This window comes from Myxocyprinus asiaticus, chromosome 44 (assembly GCF_019703515.2).
Source record: "Myxocyprinus asiaticus isolate MX2 ecotype Aquarium Trade chromosome 44, UBuf_Myxa_2, whole genome shotgun sequence".
Lineage (NCBI taxonomy): Eukaryota > Metazoa > Chordata > Actinopteri > Cypriniformes > Catostomidae > Myxocyprinus > Myxocyprinus asiaticus.
Window position 1 is genome coordinate 25,187,763 of NC_059387.1, and position 25,423 is coordinate 25,213,185.

General features: G+C 42.1%; 1 protein-coding gene and 1 pseudogene across 1 annotated transcript; one reads left to right on the forward strand and one right to left on the reverse strand.

Annotated features, from left to right (window-relative positions):
• Positions 1-446: 446 nt before the first annotated feature.
• LOC127434524 (acetylcholine receptor subunit delta-like) lies at positions 447-5,028 on the reverse strand (annotated as a pseudogene).
• Positions 5,029-21,271: 16,243 nt separating this feature from the next.
• On the forward strand, positions 21,272-23,058 carry LOC127434151 (calcium/calmodulin-dependent protein kinase II inhibitor 2-like). Its single transcript, XM_051686685.1, has 2 exons — positions 21,272-21,683; positions 21,780-23,058. The coding sequence occupies exons 1-2, from the start codon at positions 21,515-21,517 to the stop codon at positions 21,848-21,850; spliced, it is 240 nt and encodes a 79-aa protein (XP_051542645.1). The 5' UTR covers positions 21,272-21,514; the 3' UTR covers positions 21,851-23,058.
• Positions 23,059-25,423: the final 2,365 nt, after the last annotated feature.

Genomic DNA, 25,423 nt, shown 5'->3' on the forward strand with positions numbered 1-25,423 from the left:
AAGACCAATGGAGAAGTGTCTAGAGGAGGAGGGTGGGGGATTGTCGCTGTGTTTGAAACATAGATCCATTCCTCAGCTCCCCCACCCCACCGTCAACAACTCAGGATTAATCTCCAGTTCAGAATTCAGATGCAATCTCAGGGCCAATTTGTGTGGACCACTTTAACAAGGTTCTTAAGAGCCAATCGATCAAAGTTACAACCAACCTCCAGATCATTTGCCCAACACGACAGTGGACTGAGTTATTTTTCACTTAATAACCCAGGGCATGTGGACTATTAATTATAAATTTTACTACTTCAGTGAGGAGACACTCACTAGAGAGGCCCATTTGGCCACCTATCTGAGGAGCCCCCCTCTTGCTGCAATTGGAGATGTTATGTTCAATTAACAAGAAATGACACAAATATGAAAAATGAAGTTGCAATTACAAGATATGCCTTTTACTTGCATGCATGCGTTTTTTCACCACCAAGAACGTTTTATGTACTTTCATAATGGGATGTGATTTAGACCCAAAGTTTGACTGAACCAGCTGCAGCTCATTTTATCCTGCATAATCAAATCTCTATATTTTCACTCACTTGGCGTCTCTCCTTCTCTCTCCCTGTGGTGCTGCATAATTTCTCAACCACTTCAATTACACAACAGTGTGCACAGTTGTATAAATTAGGCAGGGTTAAGGTCGATAGACTGACAGATTTTGAGTGCAATACTACACCCTAGTGGTGAATGTTGCGACATTGTATTTATGATTTATTCATACAATAATTGCGCAACAGACATTTTCAGGCAGGTTTGTGAGCAGTACCATTTATAACTCCATTTATTATTTAAAGAACTGTAGTCAGTTACACTTTCCTTGAATGTCCAGAATGCCCAGGATGGATTCAATTCTGTCTGTTTTGCACACATCCGTGTGTGATTATTCTGTGAAAACAAAAGGTCAAATATGGCTGTATAAAATCAGATTTTAGATTATTTATCCAGTAAAACAACAATTACACCTAGTGGGAAAAGGCAGGGCCGTTTCTGAGCATATGGGGGCCCTAAGTGAAATCCTACTTGAAACAGAACACAACTGCAAAACGTTAGCTAACTAACTGTTGCAATTTAGTTACAATATTTAGTTTGTGACAACGAACAAACATCATCTAGCCTGGTGGCAGGCTTACATGGATACAAGATATAATGTCTCACTGGTATCGCTGCATTTCTCCTTTTTTTTTTTTTTTTTTTTGGCTCCCGACTTGCCTGAGTCTTATTCGCAGCTTTTAGTATGTTTAAAAAATAATTTTTTATATAGAAATAAAAAAACAACCTTGCTTTGCTGGGGCCCCTGGTGGCTCGGGGGCCCTAAGCGGATGCTTATACCACTTATAGCTAGAAACGGCCCTGGGAACAGGCTAACAATGTTACTTGAAATCCCTTTCTAAGAGAAGTTTACTCAGCACACTTATTTAACAATATACATAATGTTAGTAATCAAACCTGCATTAACAGCCTAAATGGAGGGAAATTTATGCAAAAACTAGTCTCATGCTTTGTATTGCAGTCAAAATATCATTTATATTTCTTTGAGTACTGCAGCTATTGTGAATATGGTATATGGTATAAAGTGGTCATAAAAAGTTGTTTTCTTCTGTGTAGGTGAAGGTGTCACCCAGGAAGGGCAGTGCTGGTGGCTTGTTTAGGTTCCCCATTAAGAAGATACAGATGGTTCCTAACATCATGACTGGAGTCACCACATAGAAGCAGAGTCTGTCCACTGTCCTGGCAATACCACTCCAGTTGTCCTTGTCCTGAAGTACAAATGTATGGTTGGAGGTTTTCCCAGACAAAAAAAAAAAAAAAAAAGATCTTCTCGAAAACATTAAAGGTGACATATCATGTAAAAATTTTAGAATAACATCTACTTTGAATAATAATGGGGAAACAATCTAGAATTATTTTTTAAAATTAATTTATTGAAATTAATCTGCAGAAGTGGATCATTTAGAAATTGATACAGTATTGACGTCACAACCATTAGCACTCTAACATTTGACATGGTGGGGACATTGTTACTCATTTTCTCATTGTATACTTTTCTCATTATGCAAAAACATTAGCCAATCATAACAGTAGTCATTAACAAATGATAGACTAACGCCGTATCCTAACGAGACGTGACAAAGTGACTCAATCTAAATCTCTTCCTTGTAATCGTGCATTTTTGTCCTAACCAGCCACGACAAGTGACAGGACATTTTTGTGGTGCTAGGAAACCCACCCATTGTGAAATCTCATTGGTCCAAAATCCTGCTCCACATGACTCTACATTAAATATCTTTTGAATTTAATGTGGACAGAGAAGTTGCTTATCACAGGAAACTTGTTTTTGCATCACGCCTGGTTAGGACAAGGTGTAAATGTTGCAGTTACAAAGATGAGCTGTTTAATTGTAGAGGTCAATTGAGAGGGAGGAATGTGGTCATGTAAAATGAAAATATGTTGCAAGAAATCCTTGAGTAATAAGTGGTATACGGCCCTTATAAATAATATTTGCATTCTGTGCAGATTCTTATAAGTACACATGAGAGAATGCAGCTGTTGCTAACCTTGAAAAGTGGAAAACGGCATCTCTTGCAAAGTGTTTATTGGACTTAATTGTCTTCTTACCTCATTATAGTCATTTTTGTCATGCATGTGCTTAACGATGTAACTGGTTCCCTCCACAGCTGGCTTCATCTCATTATACAGCTGTTCATTCACCTCAGAGTCATTAATGGATGTGTACGCTGTAAAGAATTAAAAAATGTTAATGGCATGAAACAGTGATAACACTTTAAATAAAATGAGATGGTGATTTTCACAGTGTTGTGTGGGCCATGTAGGACTGACTGGCTTTGAGGGTGGGACGGGTGGTCAGGCCATGCCTCTCCGACTATTTCTCAAACATCAGCTCACTGCGGGATTTAACACTGTAGTATTCCTTGGCCTGGGCGATGTAACCCAGGGAGCTGGAACGCCGCAGTAATGCTCCCTTCCAGGCTGGGCTTGTCGTCGGCTAGACAGGACATGTGCAGAAGGCACAGCAGATGCTCTAAAAAGAACTGAGAAAGACAAGATTGTTAAAGACCACATAAAATGGCTTGACAAACGCAGTTGTCCTGTGTTTAAGAATTTCCTGTTGACAGTTCACCAGTCAGAGCACCGCGGCCAACAAAGCCCACAAAATGTTCCCGGGGTGACCACTCACTCCCATGATGCACTGTGAAAGGCGCAGTCGAGTTGGTCTCCCTTTACCCTTAAACTACTTATATATTTGTACATATAGGAATATTTTGCAATAAACTTAAAATATATTGTTTTTATATGTACTGTATAATCAACAACCTAAAATCAATAGTTTGATATATTCCCATAGTTTTTATTCAATTACATAATTCGCAGTGCTTCATGGGATTGTAGTTTATGCCCTCATGAAAGACGGTATGTACACAGTCTTGAACCTTTGTCTGATTTTCAAATACTTTTTTGCCTCAAAACAAAGTTTGCAATGTTGTGATTCACCTCGGAGCTGGTTGGTTTGGTTCATGGCTTGGAACTCTTTTATGGAGGATTTTATGAAAAGCCTCTGCAAAAATGAATGGGAAAAATACTTCAGGAACCCAGATGGCTGAAAAAGAGGGCGGGGCACTGTTGTGCTCTATTTGATTGGAGAAAAATCTGTCTAGTCATGAATATTTTTGGTCCATTTGCCGATAGAAAGACTGCAAACTTAATGCATATATCTGCTAAGGTTTTTTTTTTTTTTTTTAGTACACAAGCATATCCAGTAGATGGCTTCAAATATTCTAAAAGCCTCAAAACTCCAATTCTGATTTTATGGGATCTTTAAATGGCTCAAAACTTGCACATCAACAAAACCAGATGCTTCTGTAAATGCTATAAGAAACAAGTATAAAAAATTTTAAAAAGAGTACAAGAAACACGTATCTGCTCAACCGAGTCGTGCAATATTACCTTATACTGTCTGATCAAATCAAAGTGAGGTATGCCTGGGCTTATCACAACAACATCATAAAAATTAATTAAAAAGCAATTTTTAATAGATATGATTGGCCAGTGTCCTGCAAAGTAGTCCAAGTTTGTGCCTTATGCACTTGAGGCCATCACTTAGGGCCATTGTCACGGTGCGAGAGAGACAGGACCCAAAAGCAGAAGGAACAGTTCAATTGGATCTATTAATCTAACACATCACCAGAGGGCACACGGCGGCAACTCGCGCACTGCGATAACCCACTGCCAGACCTGTGCACCCACACAAAGCACAAACACAAAACAAGACAGACAGGGGACGATGATGTCATGGTCCTCATCAGACAAACCCAACCAGACCAGCTGACAGGACCATGACATCACCGGAGAGCGCACGGCGGCAACACGCACACAGCGGTCCCAATACCGGACCCCTGCGTTTACACAAAAGGAGAACACAAAACACCGAGGCCGGTCGATACTGCCACGGTCCCGTCAGGCAGAACCCTATCCTGACAAGGTGACCGAGACCGAGACAGTACCCCCCCTCAAAGGGATGTCTCCTGGCATCCCAACGGGAACATCAAACAAAAGAAAAAAGACAAACAACACAAACACTTAACAAAGAACAAGAAACACCATAGGAAGGAAGGAAAGGGAGGGAAACCAGGGAGGGAGTTTAAGGAAAGGGGAGGGATCTGGTGGACTGGGAGTGGACCTCAGGACAAGGGCAGGGTCAGGTGGCCAGGGAGGAGGCCTCAGGGCGGAGGCGATACGGGACTGGGCAGTGGCCGCTGGGCAGGTTTCAGGGGGGAGCGGCTCAGGGGGCGGAGCTGTGGACAACTCAGACGTGGACGCTGATAGTGGCAGGGAAACGGCCTTCAAGGCCATGAGAACTGGCAGCTGCAACTGGGCAACTTCCTCTGAGGCCGTGTGGTCTGGTAGTGACAGGGGAACAGCTTCTGTGGCTGTGAGAACTGGCAGTGACATGGGAACAGCCTCCATGGCTATGAGCACAGGCAGTGATGGGGGAACAGCCTCCATGGCCATGAGCACTGACAGCGACAGGGGGACAGTCTTTGTGGCTGTGAGTACAGGCAGCGGCAGGGGAGCAGCCTTCGTGGCTGCGAACACAGGCAGGGACAGGGGAACGTCCTCTGTGGTTGTGGGCTCTGGCAGAGGCAGGGGACCAGCCTTCATGGCTGTGAACACATGCAGGGGCAGGGAAATGACCTCTGGGGTCATGGGCACTGGCAGGGGAACAGCCTTCATGGCTATTAACTCAGGCAGGGACAGGGAAACTACCTCCATGGTCGTGGGCCCTGGCAATGGCAGGGGACCAAACTTTGTGGCTGTGAATGATGGCACTGGCAGTGGCAGGGGAACAGCCTTCATGGCTGTGAACGCTGGCAGTGACAGGGGACTGACCTCCGTGGCCAAACCGTAAACGAATTCAAAAGTATAGCCAGCTCAGATAATGCACGAGTTTGAACAGAACAATTAATGTAAGTGCTTCAAAAAAATTATAAGTTTCACAATTCTGCCTTTAAACCTTTCAGAAATTAGCCCCCATTCACTTCCATTGTAAGTGCCTCACTGTAACCTTGATTTTTACTCTTTTTAAAGAAAAGGAGGGACGAGTCTAAATTAATTTTTTTGGTAATCACCATTATGCCACAAATGCTGGCGATTAAGCTTAACTTATATTGAACCCAGAATATTCCTTTAAATATAGTGGTACAATAAACAATTATTGATTAAAATGACGGTTGTGTTTAAATATACAATATTTTGGTTAAATTTTACAATAAGGTTGTATTTGTGAATATTAGGTAACTACATTAGTTAACATGATCTAACAAAGAACAATACTTTTACAGCACTCTTGGTTCATGTTCATTTCAACATACATGTTATCAATAGTTAATGCATTTTGAACTAACAATGAACAGTTGTACAGTATTTATAAATTAACATTAACCAAGATAAATGCTGTAAAAATACTGTTCATTGTTAGTTCATGATACTGTAAGGGGGAGGCCACCCAAAGGCCCAAGGACAGTATCCAATGGCATGGCATGGTTTCCTGCGTGTTCTGTCTTAACGTGCGTATTAAGTTTAAGTTATTTCGTTCCGATTAAATAACTATATTATTCGTTTTATGATCCCCGTTTATTTTATCTGACTCCAATTATAAAATTTTCCAAGGACATATTAATGTTCCAATCTTAATTATTATTATTAAATTTGGTTTAACATTTGATCATCATATTTAACTCTTTATTTTATATTGTACTCGTTCATTCGGATTCCTATGTCGCTTAGAGTGTCTCGCGTCAGCCGTGTACGTGGATCTCACGATCACAAACACTCCAGTGTTGGTCATTAGACAGAGGTAATTGACTAAACACTATTTAGATGCTAGTATTTTGTTTAGTCCCCTTAGATAGTAGACACTTAATTAGAGTAACATTATTTCTACCCAGAGGTCATGACTGTTAAAATGTAAAAAGACAGATCAATACCTAAGTTAAAAATAGCTTTATATAATCATGTCATAGTTTCCTATGTACACTTAGCTAGGAAAATATTACAATAACCAGATGTTTAGACTTCACCCTATTTAGGTTGGTTGATCAACTTCATGTTGTCCTAAACAGAAATTCCATATCGAGCCTGTACACTCTAAGTACACTTGAACTAATGCCAATTTGTTAGTCTGAGCTCTAAAGTCTCGGTCGATGTGCCCCATGCTCCACTCAGAACTGAGCTTTAGTCAGCTACTAACCTGGTCGTAATTTGCGGAAACATGGACTTAACGTAATCTACTAAAGACAATAATTTCAGAGTAAATCAGAATTAACTCAAATGTAACAATTTATTTAGCAGGTAAAATAATACATTCATCAATTCCAATTAAACAATAATAAGTCAAATTCAAACCTGTATCAAAACATAAGAAATAAGTATTGCATACCTGGTAGAGAAAACTACACACAGCAATTGTTTAGGAGATCTGACTACAGATTCCCTGAGCTCCTTTGCCATCTCTCCTTAAGTACCAAATGATTCTATTGTTAATTCAGATGTGTTTGTTTGATGTTATTCAGGATTTGGTTTACAGTTTAGGGGGTTGTAAGTAGACCTTTGAAACTTGTAATTGAGTAGGTGGAGTTGATGTTTACAAAGAATACACATAATCTGCATACAGCATATGGTTCCTGTGTTAGACCTGGGAGGGGCATGCCCCTGATAGAATACAATATTTTACTAAGTTCTTAAATCTTACTTGTGATTTGACTTTGCTGAAAGAGAATGAGACCATTTTACCAGTTGCACTGAGACCTCTTGAATGATACCAAACATGTATGATCAGAACATCTTTTACATTACAGAACAGGATAAGTCATAACTTAGTTTTTGGTGACTCTAAAGTGACCTGAGGTGAGAGAGGGAGCAGATGTGAGTGAGATTAGCATTTTATGGTCCTTATTCTGTAGGGTGTGTTGTCTCAGGTGGAGATGCTCTTCTGTGTGAGAGTTTTCTTTGACTTGGAAATGGTGCCTTTTGGGCGAAGACATCCTGGTGCCAGCCTTACAATACCTAATGCATCAATTAATGTTCACGAATACAACCTTATAGTAGAGTGTATATATGTGTAATATTGGAATACTTGACAATTAAGGAAACAGACATAGAGGTCTCAGGCAGCTGCTGTGAAATCATATCCTGGTGCTTGTTGCTCTCCATTGGGATGTTTTTATTAATGCTTCTCCTGGCAGGCATGTGAACAATCTCCCACTCCCCATTTTCTGCAGAAGAGAGAGAGAGAGAGAGTGAGAGCAGATATTGCAGCCGATACTGAAGCAGCAAAAAAAAAAAAAAAAGAAATCTTTGCAATGGAATACTAGCTTACCACTTACAGAATATTGCACCATGTACACTTCATACTGCCTACTATTTTGTAAGAATAGTAAGTTAAACAGTAGGCATTATTCCACAATAAACATTTGAACCAACATTGCCATGCAAAAGAAAAACACAGTAGCTTCACATTGTCAAAACTGAGTTACATTATGACCGAGATCGGGTCTCTTAGACTATCATCTGTACGGTGACAGATGGGTTTGGCTCAGCTATGCTCAGATTCACAGGAAAAGAGTGTGAAATATGTAGTAACTACAAAATCCAAAGTAAAACCAAGTTACTTTGGAATCCATTTTTCTCAGTTTCAGTGCTGGCCAGTTAGTGCGTTAGGCATTTGTAGGGCATAGTCGTATGCCACATTGTTGTCACATGACATCATCACACTGCATGTGATGGGCGCTCGGTTTTCATTTTGGAAATTATAATACAAATTTATTTTTGTAATTAGCAGTTTGAAGGTCACATCGAGCACATTGCCTTTTGGGATAGAGTATTCATGCAGTGGTCTCTGTTTTATATAGCACATTTTAACAAATGTGGCAGATCCAGGTATTCTATGCATAAATACAATTAACAAAGTATATACTGCAGAAACAGAAAGAGTATGTAAATATGTTTTTCCAAACATGGCCCTAATGTGTGAGTTCTCACTTGTAAATCCTTCAGGATCAATAATGATCCATTCAACTTTGTAGGCCTTGCCATCCTCACTCTCCTCTTTCAGATGTAAGCTAATCTACTTGGCATTGTAAGTTAATGAGCTGATTGAGCCAGAGTGAGTGTTGTGAGAAATGCAATAAAATGCCACTAAATAATTCTGTAACTGAGTTAATGACAATGTTCAGACATAAGCTTACAAATAAAACAACATATACCTGAACTTCAGAGAGCAGTTCTGCCAATCAAATGGAAAGTAATTGACGCTGGGTTCGGGTCTGAGTTCAATGCAAGTTAAGCTCAATTGACAGCATTTGTGGCATAATATTGATTATCAGAAAAATTCATTTTGATTCACCCCTCCTTTCCTTTAGAAAAAGTACAAAATCTGGGTAACAACGAGGCACTTTTTGGAGGGTTTAAAGGCAGAAATTTTAAGCTGATAATTTTATAAATGCACTTTAATTTACATTAATGCACATTAATTGTTCTGTTAAAACTCCTGTATTATTTGAGCTGTAAAGTTTTTTAAATCGTCATTTTAACAGTCATTTTACGGTTTTAGTGTTTGTTGACACTACATCGTCATGGCAACGAAGTTGTAAAACTGGCTATAACTTTACACAGAAAAGGTTAGTAAGTAATTTTATCACACTAAAATCACGTTTACACGTATATTGTTTGTCTTGTGGCTATACTTTTAAAACAGTGAGTATTTTAATGTTTTAAAAGTGGCCTCATTCACTTCCATTATAAGTGCCTCACTGTTACCCAGATTTGTCCTTTTTTTAAAGAAAAGAATGGACAAGTCAAAATAAATTTTGTGGTAATCAACATTATGCCATAAATGCTGTCGATTGTATTTACTTGTATTGAACCTGGAATATTCCTTTAAGGTGTGCCTTTCGCCCCCGTTGTACCCTACTGTGGAATACCAGTGATAGTATCAGATAGTAATAAAACCAAGGTAATTTGATATATACTATGGTCCTTTTATGGTACATGTCCACTTTTTGGTACTTTTTTGTTAGTGTACCACCTTAGTAAAGTTTTTTTAAAGGCAGAATGTACAATCCTAACCCGAGCCCAAAACACAACCCTAAAATGTCAAGAACTTCGCACAGGCTTAATAAAAATGTACACTCTTGTAATATATTCAGCAACGTTGTTTTACATATAAAATAACGGTAGCTCTAATTTATGGGCGGAGCTTCAAAAATGACATTTTCAAGGTTGGCAACTCATAGTGCATGTGCGCTGATTTTGAGATTTACAGTTGAAGTCAGAAGATTACATACACCTTAACCAAATACATTTGAACTCAGTTTTTCAATTCTTTTACATTTAACTGTAGAAAACATTCCCTGTCTAAGGTCAGTTAGGATCACTACTTTATTTTAAGAATGTGAGATGTCAGAATTATAGTAGAGAGAATTAATTATTTCAGCTTTTATTTCTTTCATCACATTCCCAGTGAGTCAGAAGTTTACCTACACTTTGGATGTATTTGGTAGCATTGCCTTTAAATTGTTTAACTTGGGTCAAACGCTTTGAGTAGCCTTCCACAAGTTTCTCACAATAAGTTGCTGGAATTTTGGCCCATTCCAGACAGAACTGGTATAACTCAATCAGGTTTGTAGGCCTCCTTGCTCGCACACACTTTTTCAATTCTGCCCACTAATTTTCTATCGGAATGAGGTCAAAGCTTTGTGATGGCTGCTCCAATACCTTGACTTTGTTATCCTTAAGCCATTTTGCCACAACTTTGAAGGTATGCTTGGGGTCAATGTCCATTCAGAAGACCCATTTGTGACCGAGCTTTAACTTCCTGGCTGATGTCTTGAGATGTTGCTTCAATATATCCACATAATTTTCCTTCCTCATGATGCCATCTATTTTGTGAAGTGCACCAGTCCCTCCTGCAGCAAAGTATCCCCACAACATGATGCTTCCACCCCCATGCTTCATGGTTGGGATGGTGTTCTTCGGCTTGCAAGCCTCACCCTTATTACTCCAAACATAACGATGGTCATTATGGCAAAACAGTTAAATTTTTGTTTAATTAGATCAGAGGACATTTCTCCAAAAAGTAAGATCTTTGTCCTCATGTGCACTTGCAAACTGTAGTCTGGCTTTTTTATGGTGGTTTTGGAGCAGTGGCTTCTTCCTAGCTGAGCAGCCTTTCAGGTTATGTCGATATAGGACCCATTTTACTGTGGATATAGATACTTGTCTACCTGTTTCCTCCAGCATCTTTACAAGGTCCTTTGCTGTTGTTCTGGGATTGATTTGCACTTTTCGCACCAAAATACATTCATCTCTAGGAGACAGAATGCATCTCCTTCCTGAGCGGTATGTTGGCTGCATGATCCCATGGTGTTTATACTTGCATACTATTGTTTGTACAGAAGAACGTTGTAGGTTCAGGCTTTTGGAAATAGCTCCCAAGGATGAACCAGATTTGTGGAGGTCCACAATTTTTTTTCTGATGTCTTAGCTGATTTCTTTTGATTTTCCCTTGATGTCAAGCAAAGAGGCACTGAGTTTGACGGTAGCCTTAAAATAAATCCACAGGTACACCTCCAATTGACTCCAATTAGCCAATTAGCCTGTCAGAAGCTAATTGTCTAATTGCCTAAAGGCTTGACATTTTTTTCTGGAATTTTACATGCTGCTTAAAGGCACAGTTAACTTAGTGTACCTGTATGTACACTTCTGACCCACTGGAATTGTGATATAGTCTATTAAAAGCTAAACAATCTTTCTGTAAACAATTGCTGGAAAAATTACTAGTGTAATGCACAAAGTAGATAAAACGACTTGCCAAAATTATGGTTTGCTAATATGAAATCTGTGGAGTGGATAAAAAATTATTTTTAATGACTTCAACCTAAGTGAATGTAAACTTCTGACTTCAACTGTAGGTTAAGGTTTTCAGAGAAAACATACGTGCATTTTCTTTTCTATAGCTATACAATCAGTTTAGCTATTGCTTGTTAATTTACATTTTTTTTAATTGATTTTATTGTTAATTCACAAATTCATCTGAATCACTCAAATGTTCAGTTCAGTTAAAATATGATTTCCCTGTTTATGTGTGTCATGTAACCTAAAACTCAGTAGCTCATACTTCCTTACACAACAACATATGACCAAGACTGTGAGTGTAAGTAAAGCGTTTATTTATAGCCTAAGTTGATTGCAGACTGAAATAATCTTATATAACCAAATATTCAATAGATGTTATACTATAAATATGATAGAACATTGGCTAACAAATTAGAGGGAAAATAAGCAGTTGAATGCTCGTTTAGTTTGTCCTACCTTTAAAAAGAAGATGAACAACGACACCTTTAAAAGATGTATAATGCATCCCATCGTGTCATGCCGCTGTATGACTTCCTATCACTGTTGTTGCGTGTCCAACTAGCTGCACAACTTTTCATTTGACTGACACAGACAGGTGTGGAATCAGCCTGGATAAGGTCTCGGTTACGTATGTAACCTCGGTTCCCTGAGACGAAGGGAACGAGACTTTGCGTAGCAACGCATATGGGGAGTGCCTTCTTACAGGACCTAGTTGAAACCTCTCTACAATAATGCCAATATTCTAAAATTGGCTATGGTGTTTGAGCCCTGCCTGTTTTGGCATGAAACTGTCTGCTATAAAAACAGGTGCACAGACACCATTTCCTCAGAATTTCTGACTGAGAACAAGGAGCGCATGTGCCTCAAGAACTCTGAGTCTTGTAGTGTGGCTAGCGTTTGCAATGTCTCGTTCCCTTCGTCTCAGGGAACCAAGGTTATGTACGTAACCGAGACGTTCCCTTATGACTCAGTACACTTGACATTGTGTAGCAACGCATATGGGGAACAGAATCCCATCATGCTCCACTACACGACATAACTTCCCAGAGAGGAAACATGGCACCGCAGTCTTGTGGGACTGTGACCTACATGAATATGCCGCAGTGAGTGATCCTCATGTTGGCAAGGAGGAGAGCACTCCTAACGAATATATGAACTATAGTCATATAGTATGAATTAACTCCTTATGAACCCAGTCGGTAAGGCAGTTTATTTATAATGAAAGTACTTGTGACTTTATGGTGAATTATAACGGCCTGAATGCAGGCGTTTGTGTAAATGATGGGGAGCCCGTATTTAAAGGGAAGGGCATAAGTATATATATTTGGCCAATGAATAGCAAGTGCTCTAAACAGAGAGGACTTGTGAAGAAAGAGACATTACGTCTAGGTTGTAAAACCTTGCGAATAAATTTTGAGAGGACCATACTGCTGTAAAACATATGTCTTGTAAGGACACACCATTCGTCCATGCCCATGAGGAGGCCATGCCTCTAGTTGAGTGTGCTTTAACACCAATTGGGCAAGTCTTACCCTGTGCCTTATAAGTCAGGGTAATTGCATCGATAATCCAGTGAGAGAGCCTTTGCTTGGAGACAGACATTCCTTTTGTGTAGCATATAGCATATAAAGAGCTGATCAGACAGTCTGAACTGGCAAGTACGCTCAATGTATGCATGTAGTGCCCGCACAGGGCATAACAAATACAATGATTGTTCCTCATCCGAATTAAATGGAGGAGGGAAGACGGCCTGAAGGTGAACAACCTGCCCTTTGAAGGGCATGGTTAGGACCTTGGGTACATAGCCTTTCCTGGGTTTCACAGTGGCTCTCGAAAGACCGGGGCCAAATTCCAGATATGAATTGTCGACTGATAGTGCATGCAGGTCACCTACCCGTTTTACTGAGGCCAGAGCCAGCAGTAGTGCGGTCTTAATGGAGAGCATGTGCAAATCAACAGAGTCCAAAGGCTCAAAGGGGGCCCTGTGAGAGCTTTTAGGACTAAAGTTAAGTCCCAAGATGGGACTGTAGCTGGCCGAGGTGGGTTTAATTGCCTTGCTCCCTTAAAGAACTTTATGATTAAATCATGCTTGCCTATAGAGGTGCCGGCATCATGTGCATAATACGCAGATATAGTTGCCACATACACTTTGAGCATTGACGGGGTGAGTCCTGCGTCTAATCGCTCTTGAAGAAATATTAGAATTTCTTGTATGGGGGAGTTTACTGGGTCCTTGCCATGTAAAAGACAACAATCAGTGAACTCCTTCCATTTTAGTGTGTAGAAGAGTCTTGTGGACATTGCTCTGGCCTGTAAAATGGTGTTCATGACTGAACGCATCAGTTCTGGCACGTGCAGTGTGCCCCGTTCAGGGGTCACACATGTAGGTTCCACAGCTGGGGCTGGGGATGCCAGATTGTGCCTTGTGCCTGAGAGAGGAGAACCCTCCTCAGTGGTATTTCCCATGGTGAGCTGTACAGCATCTCCATCATTTCCAGAAACCATGGCTGGATGGGCCATTTCGGCACAATTAATAGAACCGTTTCCTTGCCCTCTCAGACTTTGCATATGACAGAGTGAATCAGGCATACCGGGGGAAACACGTATTTGCGTTTCGCCGGCCATTTGTGTGCCATTGCATCTGTTCCCAGCAGGGCTTGGGACTTCGAGTACCAGAGGGGACAGTGGGCATTCTCCACTGAGGCAAATAGAATGATTTCTGCTTTGCCAAATATTTCCCAAATCCTCAATACAGTTTGAGAATGAAGTCTCCATTCGCCCGGTATCACCCCTTGGCGTGACAGAAGGTCTGCGCCATAATTCAGGCGGCCTGGGACATATGTCGCTCTCAGGAAGTGGAGATGATGCTCGCTCCATAGCAGGAGGTGACGCGTCAGTCTCAACAGTGGTGGTGAATGAATTCCGCCTTGGCAGTTTATATATGCCACAACTGTCATGTTGTCTGAGCGAACCAGGACATGACAGCTTGCTATTTCTGACTGAAAAGCCTTTAAGACTAGAAATACAGCCAATATCTCTAGGTAGTTGATGTGCCACGCCCTCCTCACAATTGTTAAGGTTCCAAAAGTTGGGCGTCCATCGCACACCGCCATTAAACACTGTGTTGGAAGCATCCGTAGTCACCACTTTCCACCCCAGCGCGATACCTCACTGGTAAAAAGCAGGAGCTGTCCATGGTGCTAAAGCAGCTATACAGTGGTGGGATATAGTGATGTGCATGTGCCCTTGGTGCCAAGCATGTTGTGGCACTTCAGCCAGCACTGAAGATGTCTCATGTGTAAGAGCCCTAATGGGATTACGGTGGATACCGCCACCATAAATCCCAGTGCTTTCTGAAACAGCTTCAGTGGAAGTGAGTTTGAACTGAGACAGACACTGTAGAATGGCCTGAACGTGCATGCTCGTGAGGTGCACATGCCTGCTCGTGGAGTCGAGGTGGACTTCCAAAAAGGAGATTCATTGGCTGGGGGAGAGCATGCTCTTTGCCCAGTTTACATTGAGGCCCAAGCTGATTAGATGCTGGAGCAGTAAATCTCTGTGCTGTCATAACAGAGCCTCTGATTGCACCAGTAACAGCCAATCATCAAGATGCGTATGCCGCTCAGTCTTAGAGGGGCGAGAACCACATCAATGCACTTTGTGAATGTGCGAGGAGCCAGAGACAGTCCGAAAGGCAGGACTTTGAATTGATATGTTGTTCCCTCGAACACAAATCTCAAAAACATCCTGTGATGTCGTACAATTTGGATATGAAAGTATGCATCCTTCAGATCTATCGACGTAAACCAATCGAGTGGGCGTACATGCGATAAGATCCATTTATGAGTAATAATTTTGAATGGGTGCTTTATAAGTGCGCAATTTAAATGTCTCAGATCCAGGATTGACCGAAGTCCACCTTTCTTTCTTTGGAACAAGAAAATAATGGCTGTAAAACCCTTTTTGTGCTTGACAATTTGACACAAGATCAAATTGATCACAATTTGATATTGCGTTTTTCATGATGAGATTGTGCATTTCGGCTCGTAATACTGGCGCGTCTTCGGGTGAAACCATGGAAGACAGAATGCCATTGAAATGGGGTGGCCAGCATGCAAATTGGATCGTTTAACCATGTTCATAATTTTTTGCACCCATTCTGAAATACCCGTGTGATGAGGAGGAGGGCGGGGCCGGACCATGACTATGCACACCCGGCCCCCAATCAGGCTATTCAGCCAAGGAGAGGGATAAATGCAGCCGGATGTGGCAGTTCGGGAGAGAGAGAGCCACACGCAGCTGCCATGTGTGTGTTTATGTTTGTGTCTTTTTGTTTAGGTTCTTATTAAAATATTACTTTGACTGTTCAGCTGGTTCCCGCCTCCTCCTTTCCCATTTTGAACCCTGTTACAACCCATTAGGGCTCGCCACCCATCTGCTTAATGGGACAGAGGGCAATTTGGTTTGCTCACCATATGATATGATGCGATGCTCACTATAGGAGAGCGGTTGCGCATTATGTGTGTGCTTTGAAGAGGAAAGGGCTCTTTTTTGAGAATGTATGAGCATCTCGTGCATTTGCAACGAGTGCTGTATTCTTTATTGCATTTTGTATAGCATTTTATTATTGCATAGGACACAGAAACAAAATTTTGCAAAACATTGTGAACAACAATACTCCTCTCCCGACGAACAGCAGTGGGGAGATGGGGAACAGTGTTCTGTGTCTCTAATCAAGCCTTCCTCGGAGCACCGGAGGAAACCACGTGCTCCGTTTTCCACTTCAAAGCGCTGCGCCCGTCAGGAGCATTTTCACTGCGCGGGGGAATTCCTTCCATCAGCGCGAGGCGGGCGCTGGTACGGCTGCTTCTGTCTGTGCCATGGCTTGTGTGGACTCACCTATTGCTGGGTGGTGGCAGGTGCTGGCGCTGAGGTAGTGGGCATAGGTCATTTAGCCGGGTGCTGGCTTGAAACAGAGCAAGGGCGAGCCGTCAGTGCTATGCTCTGTTTGGACATAAAGTGTCTTATAGCTTGTGACTGCTGCTGAGTCGCGACATAACGCTCAGCAAACTTACTCACCACGCTGCCAAAGAAGCCGGCTGGAGACACTGGAACATTCAACAGAGATGTTTTCTCTCTGTCACTCATCTCTGGGAGGGTCAGCCATATATGCAGCTCCAGAACGACCAGGATGCCAATGAACTTGCCTATGGCCTGTGCTGTGACTTTCGTGGTGTGCAGCGCTAAGTCTGTAGTGGCCCGTAGCTCTTTGAAAGTCTGTGAATGGGGTGTGATTTCCACACCTTGTTACTCATAGAACAGAGATGTGCCGCTACCACCTCCTCCACAGGGGGTGGTTGGGCATAGCTGTTCTTTTCCCCATAGTCCACGTTCGTGAGGACAGCATCGTTACGCGTGCCAATCTTGATGCCGGATGCTCGCCAGAATGTGATTTTGCATCAGCATTTTGAACGTGAGTCTGTGTAAGTCCAGGTTTAGTACTCGCAGGTCCAAGATTGGCCGCAACCCACCGCCATTTTTCGGTACGATGAAGTAGGGGCTGTAAAACCCCTTCTTCATCTCGGCCGGAGGGACAAGTTCTATCGCGCCCTTCCGTAGGAGGGTAGCAATCTCCGCGCGCAAGGTAGCAGCGTTTTTGTCCTCACCAAGGTGAAGTGGATACCGCTGAACCTGAGCGGGCACCTGGTGAACTGAATCGCGTAGCTGAGTTGGACGGTCCGGAACAGCCATCGTGACAGATTGGAAAGTGCAAGCCACGCATCCAAGTTCTGTGCAAGGGGGACCAAGGGGACAACGTCGTCGGACGTACCGGCAGGTGGGGCCTCGCGGCGGGGCGGAACTCGAGGTGCCACACCACGTCATGGCCGTGCTGAGTCTAGGGACATCGGAGCACTTACCTGGCTCCTTGTGACCACCCCCGGAACCGCCTGGTACGGGGGAGGAAGAGGCCTGTCCTCGTAACCCGTGGAGACTGCCACATTGGAGGTGGCTGTGTGCCACAGCTGGGTGCTCAGGGGCAGGAAGACCACCGCTGGAGCGCCAATCCTGCAAGGAAAAACCCGTGGACGGTAGTCATGATGACGACCATGCACAAATGGGTATGTGACCCAGGGAAGAAGGAAACCGCTCTTATGCTGAACTGTTGGGTACCGCAGCCACTTGGGCATGCGATGAAATCAAACAAAAAGGCAACAAAAGATTCTCCACCTGGCCCTCCACCGGGGGATGGAGTGGTCTTCTTACCAGCTCCAGGTGAGTGGGTTTCTTCGTCCCTGGGTCGCCTGTCTCAGGGGCACTTTGACGACCTCTGTGGGTTCTTAGCGGCCGACTGTGAGACGGGTGGCATCTGCTTCCTGCGGTGGGCTCCACGCCGGGGCCGGGCTGAAGGGGTGGGCTGCAGCGGAGCTGGTGCAGTCACCGCAGGGGGACGCCCTTGGCGGCGAGCAGATGGGGTGCGGGATCTTGAGCCACGCCGGGTCAGGATATGCTGGATAGCCTCCGTCTGCTGCTTCACCACCGAGAACTGCTGGGCAAAGTCCTCGACAGTGTCGCCGAATAGGCCAGCCTGGGAAATGGGGGCAGCAAGGAACCGTGTCTTGTCGGCCTCACCCATCTCGACCAGGTTGAGCCAAAGGTGGCGCTCCTGGACCACTAATGTGGCCATCGTCCACCTGAGAGACCGCGCCGTGACCTTTCGTCACTCTAAGAGCGAGGTTGGTTGCCGAGCGCAGTTCCTGCATCAAATCTGGGGCGGAACTACCCTCGTGCAGTTCTTTAACACCTTGGCTTGGTGGACCTGCAGGAGAGCCTCCAGCAGCGCTGTGGGCTTTAGCCGTCAGGGATGACGTGAACCTACAGGGCTTGGACGGGTGCTTAGGGCGTCCGCGCCAGGTGGTGACGCTCTGCGGGCATAGGTGCACCGCAAGCGCCTTATCCACCAGGGGAATCGCCATATAGCCCCTGGCCGCCCCGCCATCGAGGGTAGTGAGGGCGGGGGAACTGAGGAATCGGGGCCGGGCAGTAAAAGGTGCCCCCCATGATTTCGTCAGCTCCTCGTGCACTTCCGGGAAGAAAGGCACTAGAGCGGGGCGTGGCTGCTTTGAGCGGTGCCGTGAGCCCAGGAACCAATCATCGAGCCGCGAGGGTTCAGGGGAGAGCGGAGGGTTCCACTCTAGCCCGACGCTCACGGCCCACCCGGGAAAGCATGTCCATCATCTCTGCATCAGCCTGTGACTGGGCAATCGACCCCGAGGGGGGAAGCCCAGCTGAGGCTTCTGCGCCCGACTGGACAAGCCCGCTCTCTGATGCTGCGCTCGAGAGCTCATCATCTTTGTGGGCTCTGAACAAGAGGCCAGACTCGCCGTGAGATGAGCCAGCGGACTCATACCCGGCAGAGGCGATCCCTTTGGGGTCCCCAAATCGCACCCAGTGCTAGCCGCGCTGGCCTCAAACCCGTAGGTAGAAGGACCGAGGCGGGGAGCTGTTGGGGTGGCTTGCTTTCTTACGAAAGCAAGCAACGACCGCAACGTTGCCATGGCCATGTTCTCGCAGTGAGAACATGAACCATCCACGAACGCTTCCTCCGTGTTGGTCGCGCCCAGACACGAAAGACAGCGATCATGACCATCCAAAGTTGAGAGATAACGACCGCAACCAGGAATAACACACAATCGGAAAGGCATCTTTAAAAAGACGCGTCTTTAAAAAGACATTCCGTGTGCCACTCTTTTAGAGAAATATACTCTTTTAGAGACATAAACTCTTTCAGAAAATATTTTCTCTTTTTTCTGCCGAAGCGCCAAGGGGCATTCTCTGCAGTGCACCAGTGCAGAGGAGGGAGAAGCCACTGAAATGCGCTGTCAGATCCAGCAGAGGTGAATGAACAGTAGTAATTCAGCTCAGTGAGCATGACCATTCGGCTCCGAAGAGAAAATCTGAATGAGTGGTTGCATACCAGCTCCTTTTATACCCGTATGTCCGGAGGAGTGGTATGCAAATACCACTCGCCAATTTTCATTGGCCTTTTATCAAAGACCAGAGGTGTCTCGGGCTCCCAAGAGTGACCCCTAGTGTCACTACATCGACACAACATCGAGTGAGTGACAGATAGGGAACATTAATATTCATTGACTGAAGGAACTGTAAATAGAATGTGAGTGCTATGATAATTTTATTCTACGAAATTATAGAATAAAAAATATTTATTAGAAGTGTTAAATATAAATGCATAAAGACATCTCTTTACATCGAAGAGTGTGGAGGCCTTTCCAATGTGTTTTATGTTAAAATATTACAGTATTAAAAACTTCCCATTAAAAGTTAAAGCACAATGTACACAATTTGTTCACTTTTGAATGCAAATCTGTGGTGTGAGACTGGAAATTCCACACCTAGACTCCAATTTAATGAAGTAATTTGGAGTAAATAAGATTTGTGAGGTAAAGATTGCGGTTTACCATAATATTGTTTTAAAAGTATACTATTGTGCTTAATCTGAACTTCCATGCCCACTGTGTTGCAATTAAAAAGGCACTCATGCACTGACAACGTCTGAAACGTACTGACATCTACCTGAAATAAACTAACTCTGGAACATAACTTGCTTCGGAGCAGGATACGTTCAGAGAGAGTAAGTTGCTATGGCTACTAAAATACCCTGAAAGTTAACTCAGTTTTTGGAACTGAAAGATGAGGTTATCCACTTACTCTGTGTAAACTTACGTAAGTAGCTTAACCTGTTTTCTGGAATACCCTTCTGAAACACTTCCACTTTGTTTTTTTATGTCCTTGAAGGGGCCAGCAGGGGGAGCCAGAAGATAAGTCAGGGTTTCTGAAAAACTTTCAATTGGTGGAAACAGAATATGCAGGGGGTTTTTTTAAAATATATTTTAAAAATAACATATTTAATAGTGCAATTAGAATAGTTCGCCCAAAAATGAAAATTCTCTCATCATTTACTCACCCTCATGCCATCCCAGATGTGTGTATCTTTCTTTCTTTTGCTGAACACAAACAAAGATTTTTAGAGTAACATTTCAGCTCTGTAGGTCCCTACAATGCAAGTGAAGGGGTACCAAAATTTTGAAGCTCCAAAAGCACATAGAGGGAGCATAAAAAATTATCCATATGACTCTAGAGTTTATAGTAAAAAAAAAAAAAAAAAAAAAAAGGTAAAAATGTATCTGTTTCTCAGCCACACCTATCTTATCGCTCCTGACGATATAGATTTAACCACTTGAGTCTTATGGATTAATTTTATGTTGCCTTTATGTGCTTTTTTTAGCTTCAAAATTGGGGTACCCATTCACTTGCATTTTGAGGACCTATACAGAGCTGAAATATTCTTCTAAAAATCTGTTATGGTATGAGAGTGAGTAAATGATGAGAGAATTTTCATTTTTGTGAATGTGACTCCAGGATTGTTGTTTTTGTAACAACAGAGTTTTTTGTTTATAAAAATGTTAACAGATTGGTAAAATGAATTGGTAGGCCTCAACAAATGTGATGTACATGGTTCTGAAACAACATAATCAGTTTTCCTACACTTTGGTTCTGCAAGAGATACTTCTATTTATTCGAAGTTTGATTTTTTTTTTTTTTTTTTTTTTATATATATATTGCATGTCAAAGAGAAAGAGCTACAATGTAGGCTTTTGTTTTGGTTCTGCTTTATTTATTTATTTATTTTATTCCCCCCACCCCGCATCCTCCCTTTCAAACCCGGATGGATGACTTCACTTTTCTGTCTGGGTTTCCTTTATGGTCTCGGGATCTCCCTGCATTTCTCACAAGAGCTCGCTTCGGGCACGCCAGGCGGACACACCACTCCACCCGTTACCTCCCACGGTCGGTACGGCCAGGACAGCAGAGCAACTGGACCTGTCGACAGTGTCATTCCAGGGTCTTAGCTGAACTCTACTCCTAGAAATCGGGATATTAATTGCTCTGCAAAGTCTGTATCTGTTACCATCTCCAAACAGTTATAATTTATTATTTTAACTCTTGAGTTGGAATCACCATGTCTGAAGTGCTGCCATACAACGAGGGGAAGATGAACGGCTACGGGGCGGACAATGAAGTCAGTCAGATATCTTTCAGCTGTCGACTGCAAGACACGAACTCGTTCTTCGGAACCTCGCAGTCGAAGCGACCGCCGAAACTCGGGCAGATCGGCAGAGCAAAACACGGTAGGTCTCTACAGCGTGACAATAACCTTAAAACTGCATCAACATTAACCTGTACTTGTACTGTTTGAACGCTCTAACTATTTCTTCTCTTCACAGTGGTCATTGAAGATGACCGAATAGATGAAGTTCTCAAAGGGATGACAGACAAGTCATCTCCCGGCGTGTAAACTTGAACGGTAATACCAAGTCAACCTTTTCTTTTAATCACCGGTTTGAACCACTTGTAGACTGTGCGTATGAACAGTGAACAAGAGGTGAAGATGACGGTAGTACGAGTAAACAGGACAGGACAAAGAGGAGCGAAGGAGTGTAACTCTGAACTGTGGGTTGCAATGGCAAGATTTGAAGATGCTGGCAATTCTCCAAGTGAAACCCATCCCAAACCGCCGCTTTATAACGAAGGTTAACCCAAGATTTCTGGTCATTTAGCTCCTTGTTTTGTAGAAGCCGTGTGTCTGGATCTGACTTTTCACCACAACAAACAGAAGCCCCGTTTCATCCGCATCTCACCAAGATATTAAGGGGAGCTGTCCAATTCAGCACCTGAAGTACAACTTGACTGCTTCTAGCTTCTAGTTTGCCGTCTTTCCAGAGAAATAAGCTATATTTATATCTTGCATAGTAATAGGCTGATGTATGTAAACGAGCACATCTAAATCCATTCCATTTACAACCCTTGGCTGATCAAATGAAGGTGTATTGCCCTATAGATGTAATACCCGACAAAAAACAACACGCTGAACGCCAGCGAGAAGAAACACATGGACTGATGGCAGCAATCGCGAAGGAAAATGAGGAGGATAACTTTTTTTATTGATTTATTTCGTTTTTTCTATGACTGTTTTTCGTTTGGCGTCGGGTATAGATTCATACGGTTCTCTTTGCATGAACTTGTCTCTTGTGCCATTGCGGGTGTTTCCACCTCTCTTAAAACCCAGGCACGCTTCTTTTTACCGAGATCAATATTTGTATTTTTTTATAGGCTATTTCGATATTTGTTACTCAGAGTCCGATTTTTAATAGTCCATCAACACAGACAGTATATGTGTCGAAACAGGCATAAAACAATATCAGAAAAGGACAAACTGAATGTTATTTTGGAGAGAGGGTGCGCACAGCAACATTAACAGGTTTTTCATTGCAATAAGCGATCACGCCTTCCTTGACAATGAAAAGGTTAGACATTTTCAACTGCGCTTTTTGAACATCTCAGTTGTTAATTTATTTATTTGTTTTTGTATTATTTTAAAAATGTTCAGTGTATGGTTTACTGTGCATGATACCTTAATATTTTCATGCTTTTGAACAATTTATGAAGCAAAATTTACATAAATGTCTGAAAATTCTACGAATTATGTGAATAAATAAATGAATTCAGAGGATCCATCCATTGTGAGGTTTTATTTTCCTTTTTTTTTTTTTTTTCAAATATGCACATTTAAGCACTGAAAAATGAAGAGAGAAAATGGGGAACACATGCTCAAAAATTATTGGGAAACACAAAGAAAACTGAGTGAACTGCATCAGCCATCTTTTAGTGTACAAATAATCGGATGAATGGGAAGCTGAAGGTCTTAATACAGGAATGAGACACTGACAAACTACCAGGGATGAGATGTTTTTAACTGTTGTCAGAAATTAGACTGAGTGTTGCCCCTTCAGCCAAGCTGACAGCATGAGAGCTAATCAGTCAACAAACAAACTCAATAGCCCACACAACAGTCTGCCAACCATACTGTTCCACATGTTTTCCTTTCATGCAAACCATCAAGTCGTGTTGTATGCATAAATATCAACAGAGAATACCAATGCACCCTTTTTGCTGATCTCTAATCACTTATTGCTGTGCAACCTGTGCAATGGGTTAAGACCAGCAACTCTTGAAATGGTCTAGACTAGAGCATGCAGGTCTGACATTTGGACATTCAATATCAGAAAGTTCTTGGATTTTACCCTGCCCTTTTCATTATGTCCTTGGGGGGCAATAAGGCACATACTGGCACATATTGGATACTGTATCCAATATCTTACATGGAGAACCATTCTGTAAATATACAAACTCTGCAACACATCACTATCATGAATCTGTTAATCTATAGATTTAGCTTATTACAACTTCTTGAAATCCACTGGCCTTTCAGTGTATAAAGTCATCCTTCATGCTACTACTAATATGAATTGATTCGTATCACTACTACTTTTACTGTCAATAATTTGTAAAAATAAAATCAGAATTTCCCTATTTATGCCAACACATTAATACACCTAAGAATATATATATATATATATATATATATATATATATATATATATATATATATATATATATATATATATATATATATAACAGAATTAACAACTTAGGAAAATTAGCTATTGTATGCTGCTTGCCAAATGTTGCAAGTTTTAGCTATACACATTCATCAGAGGATGCATGATATAGTATTTTTATAATATTAAAATGTGAGCTTAGGTGGGGCTGTTTTTCATAGTATTGTCTAATTTCTTCTGGCTCAGAAAAGTGACAAATAAGTCATCACAGAACAGGCAGGTTATTAAAGCAACAGGTCATCTCACGGGACACCTGAACAATAAAGCACAGCAAACCGTGTAAAGCCAGCAGTCATTGTCCTATGTTCCTGCCTGTTCACGCATCCGAAACACACAAAGAGACTGTGTGACACATCCATACACCCCTCTGAGAAAAACACACCTTTCAACAACTAGAGCAAATGAGTTCCATTATTGAGCGCTCCTTCCACCAGCCTTAGACAAACAACCATGAGCAGGAAGGTGCCATTTGTTATGAAGCAACGTTTCATATTGTCCAAAATGACTACACACTCTCATGGCGAAATTGTAAGGACTCATTCGATTTTTCTAAATTTGGCTAATTCATTTGATATCGTACAACTGTACTCATTCGTACGACTTTCACTACAACCAATGACTTAGCTGGACATCGTTTCCATCTAATACATGACAATTACTTGCTTCTGTCACAACAGCTTCCTATCATGTTTACACACTCTACTGATCGGTTAGGTTTAGATAAGGAGTTTGGGTAAAGGCATAATATTAATAAGTATGTCCTAAACGCCTCATGCGTGAAACTCGCGCTTCCGCATTAGATATCCAGGCATTCACACGTGATGATATCGCACAAATTTATACAAACGAACTTGTACGAAATCATATGAAATAGCCAACTCATAAAATATGTAAAATTTTCATGAGACTGGGTTGAAAATTACAGAGTTACTGCAGTAATTTCAGAATTTACATGTTTTTGGACTGCAAAAGGCAGAGAACAATGGCTAGGAGTCTTTTACTAGATCCAAAACTCATCACTTAAACGTGAGATCAAATGTGAGGCAAAATAACAGAGGGCTGGTAGATAGACCCGACCCGTTATTTTCGCATATGTATGCTAATATTTAATTTATCAGTTAAAATCAATGTGAAATGCCATTATCAACCCATTTTACTTCTGTTATGGTGTATTTGTTAAATAGGATATTCAATGAGACAAAATGAAGGGAGGTACTTGATTTTATCAGTCGACAACTGATTGGATCGAAGAAAGTGGGCGTTTCATATCAAAATTTAGGTTTAAAGAGGAGTTGAGAATTAAGAGTGAGTTGTTACATCATCCAAAAAGGAAAGTTGTTTCGGAGTTGTTTCATTTAGTGCATTTTGATAAAAGATTACAACAACAAACTTTTTTTTTTTAGGAATAT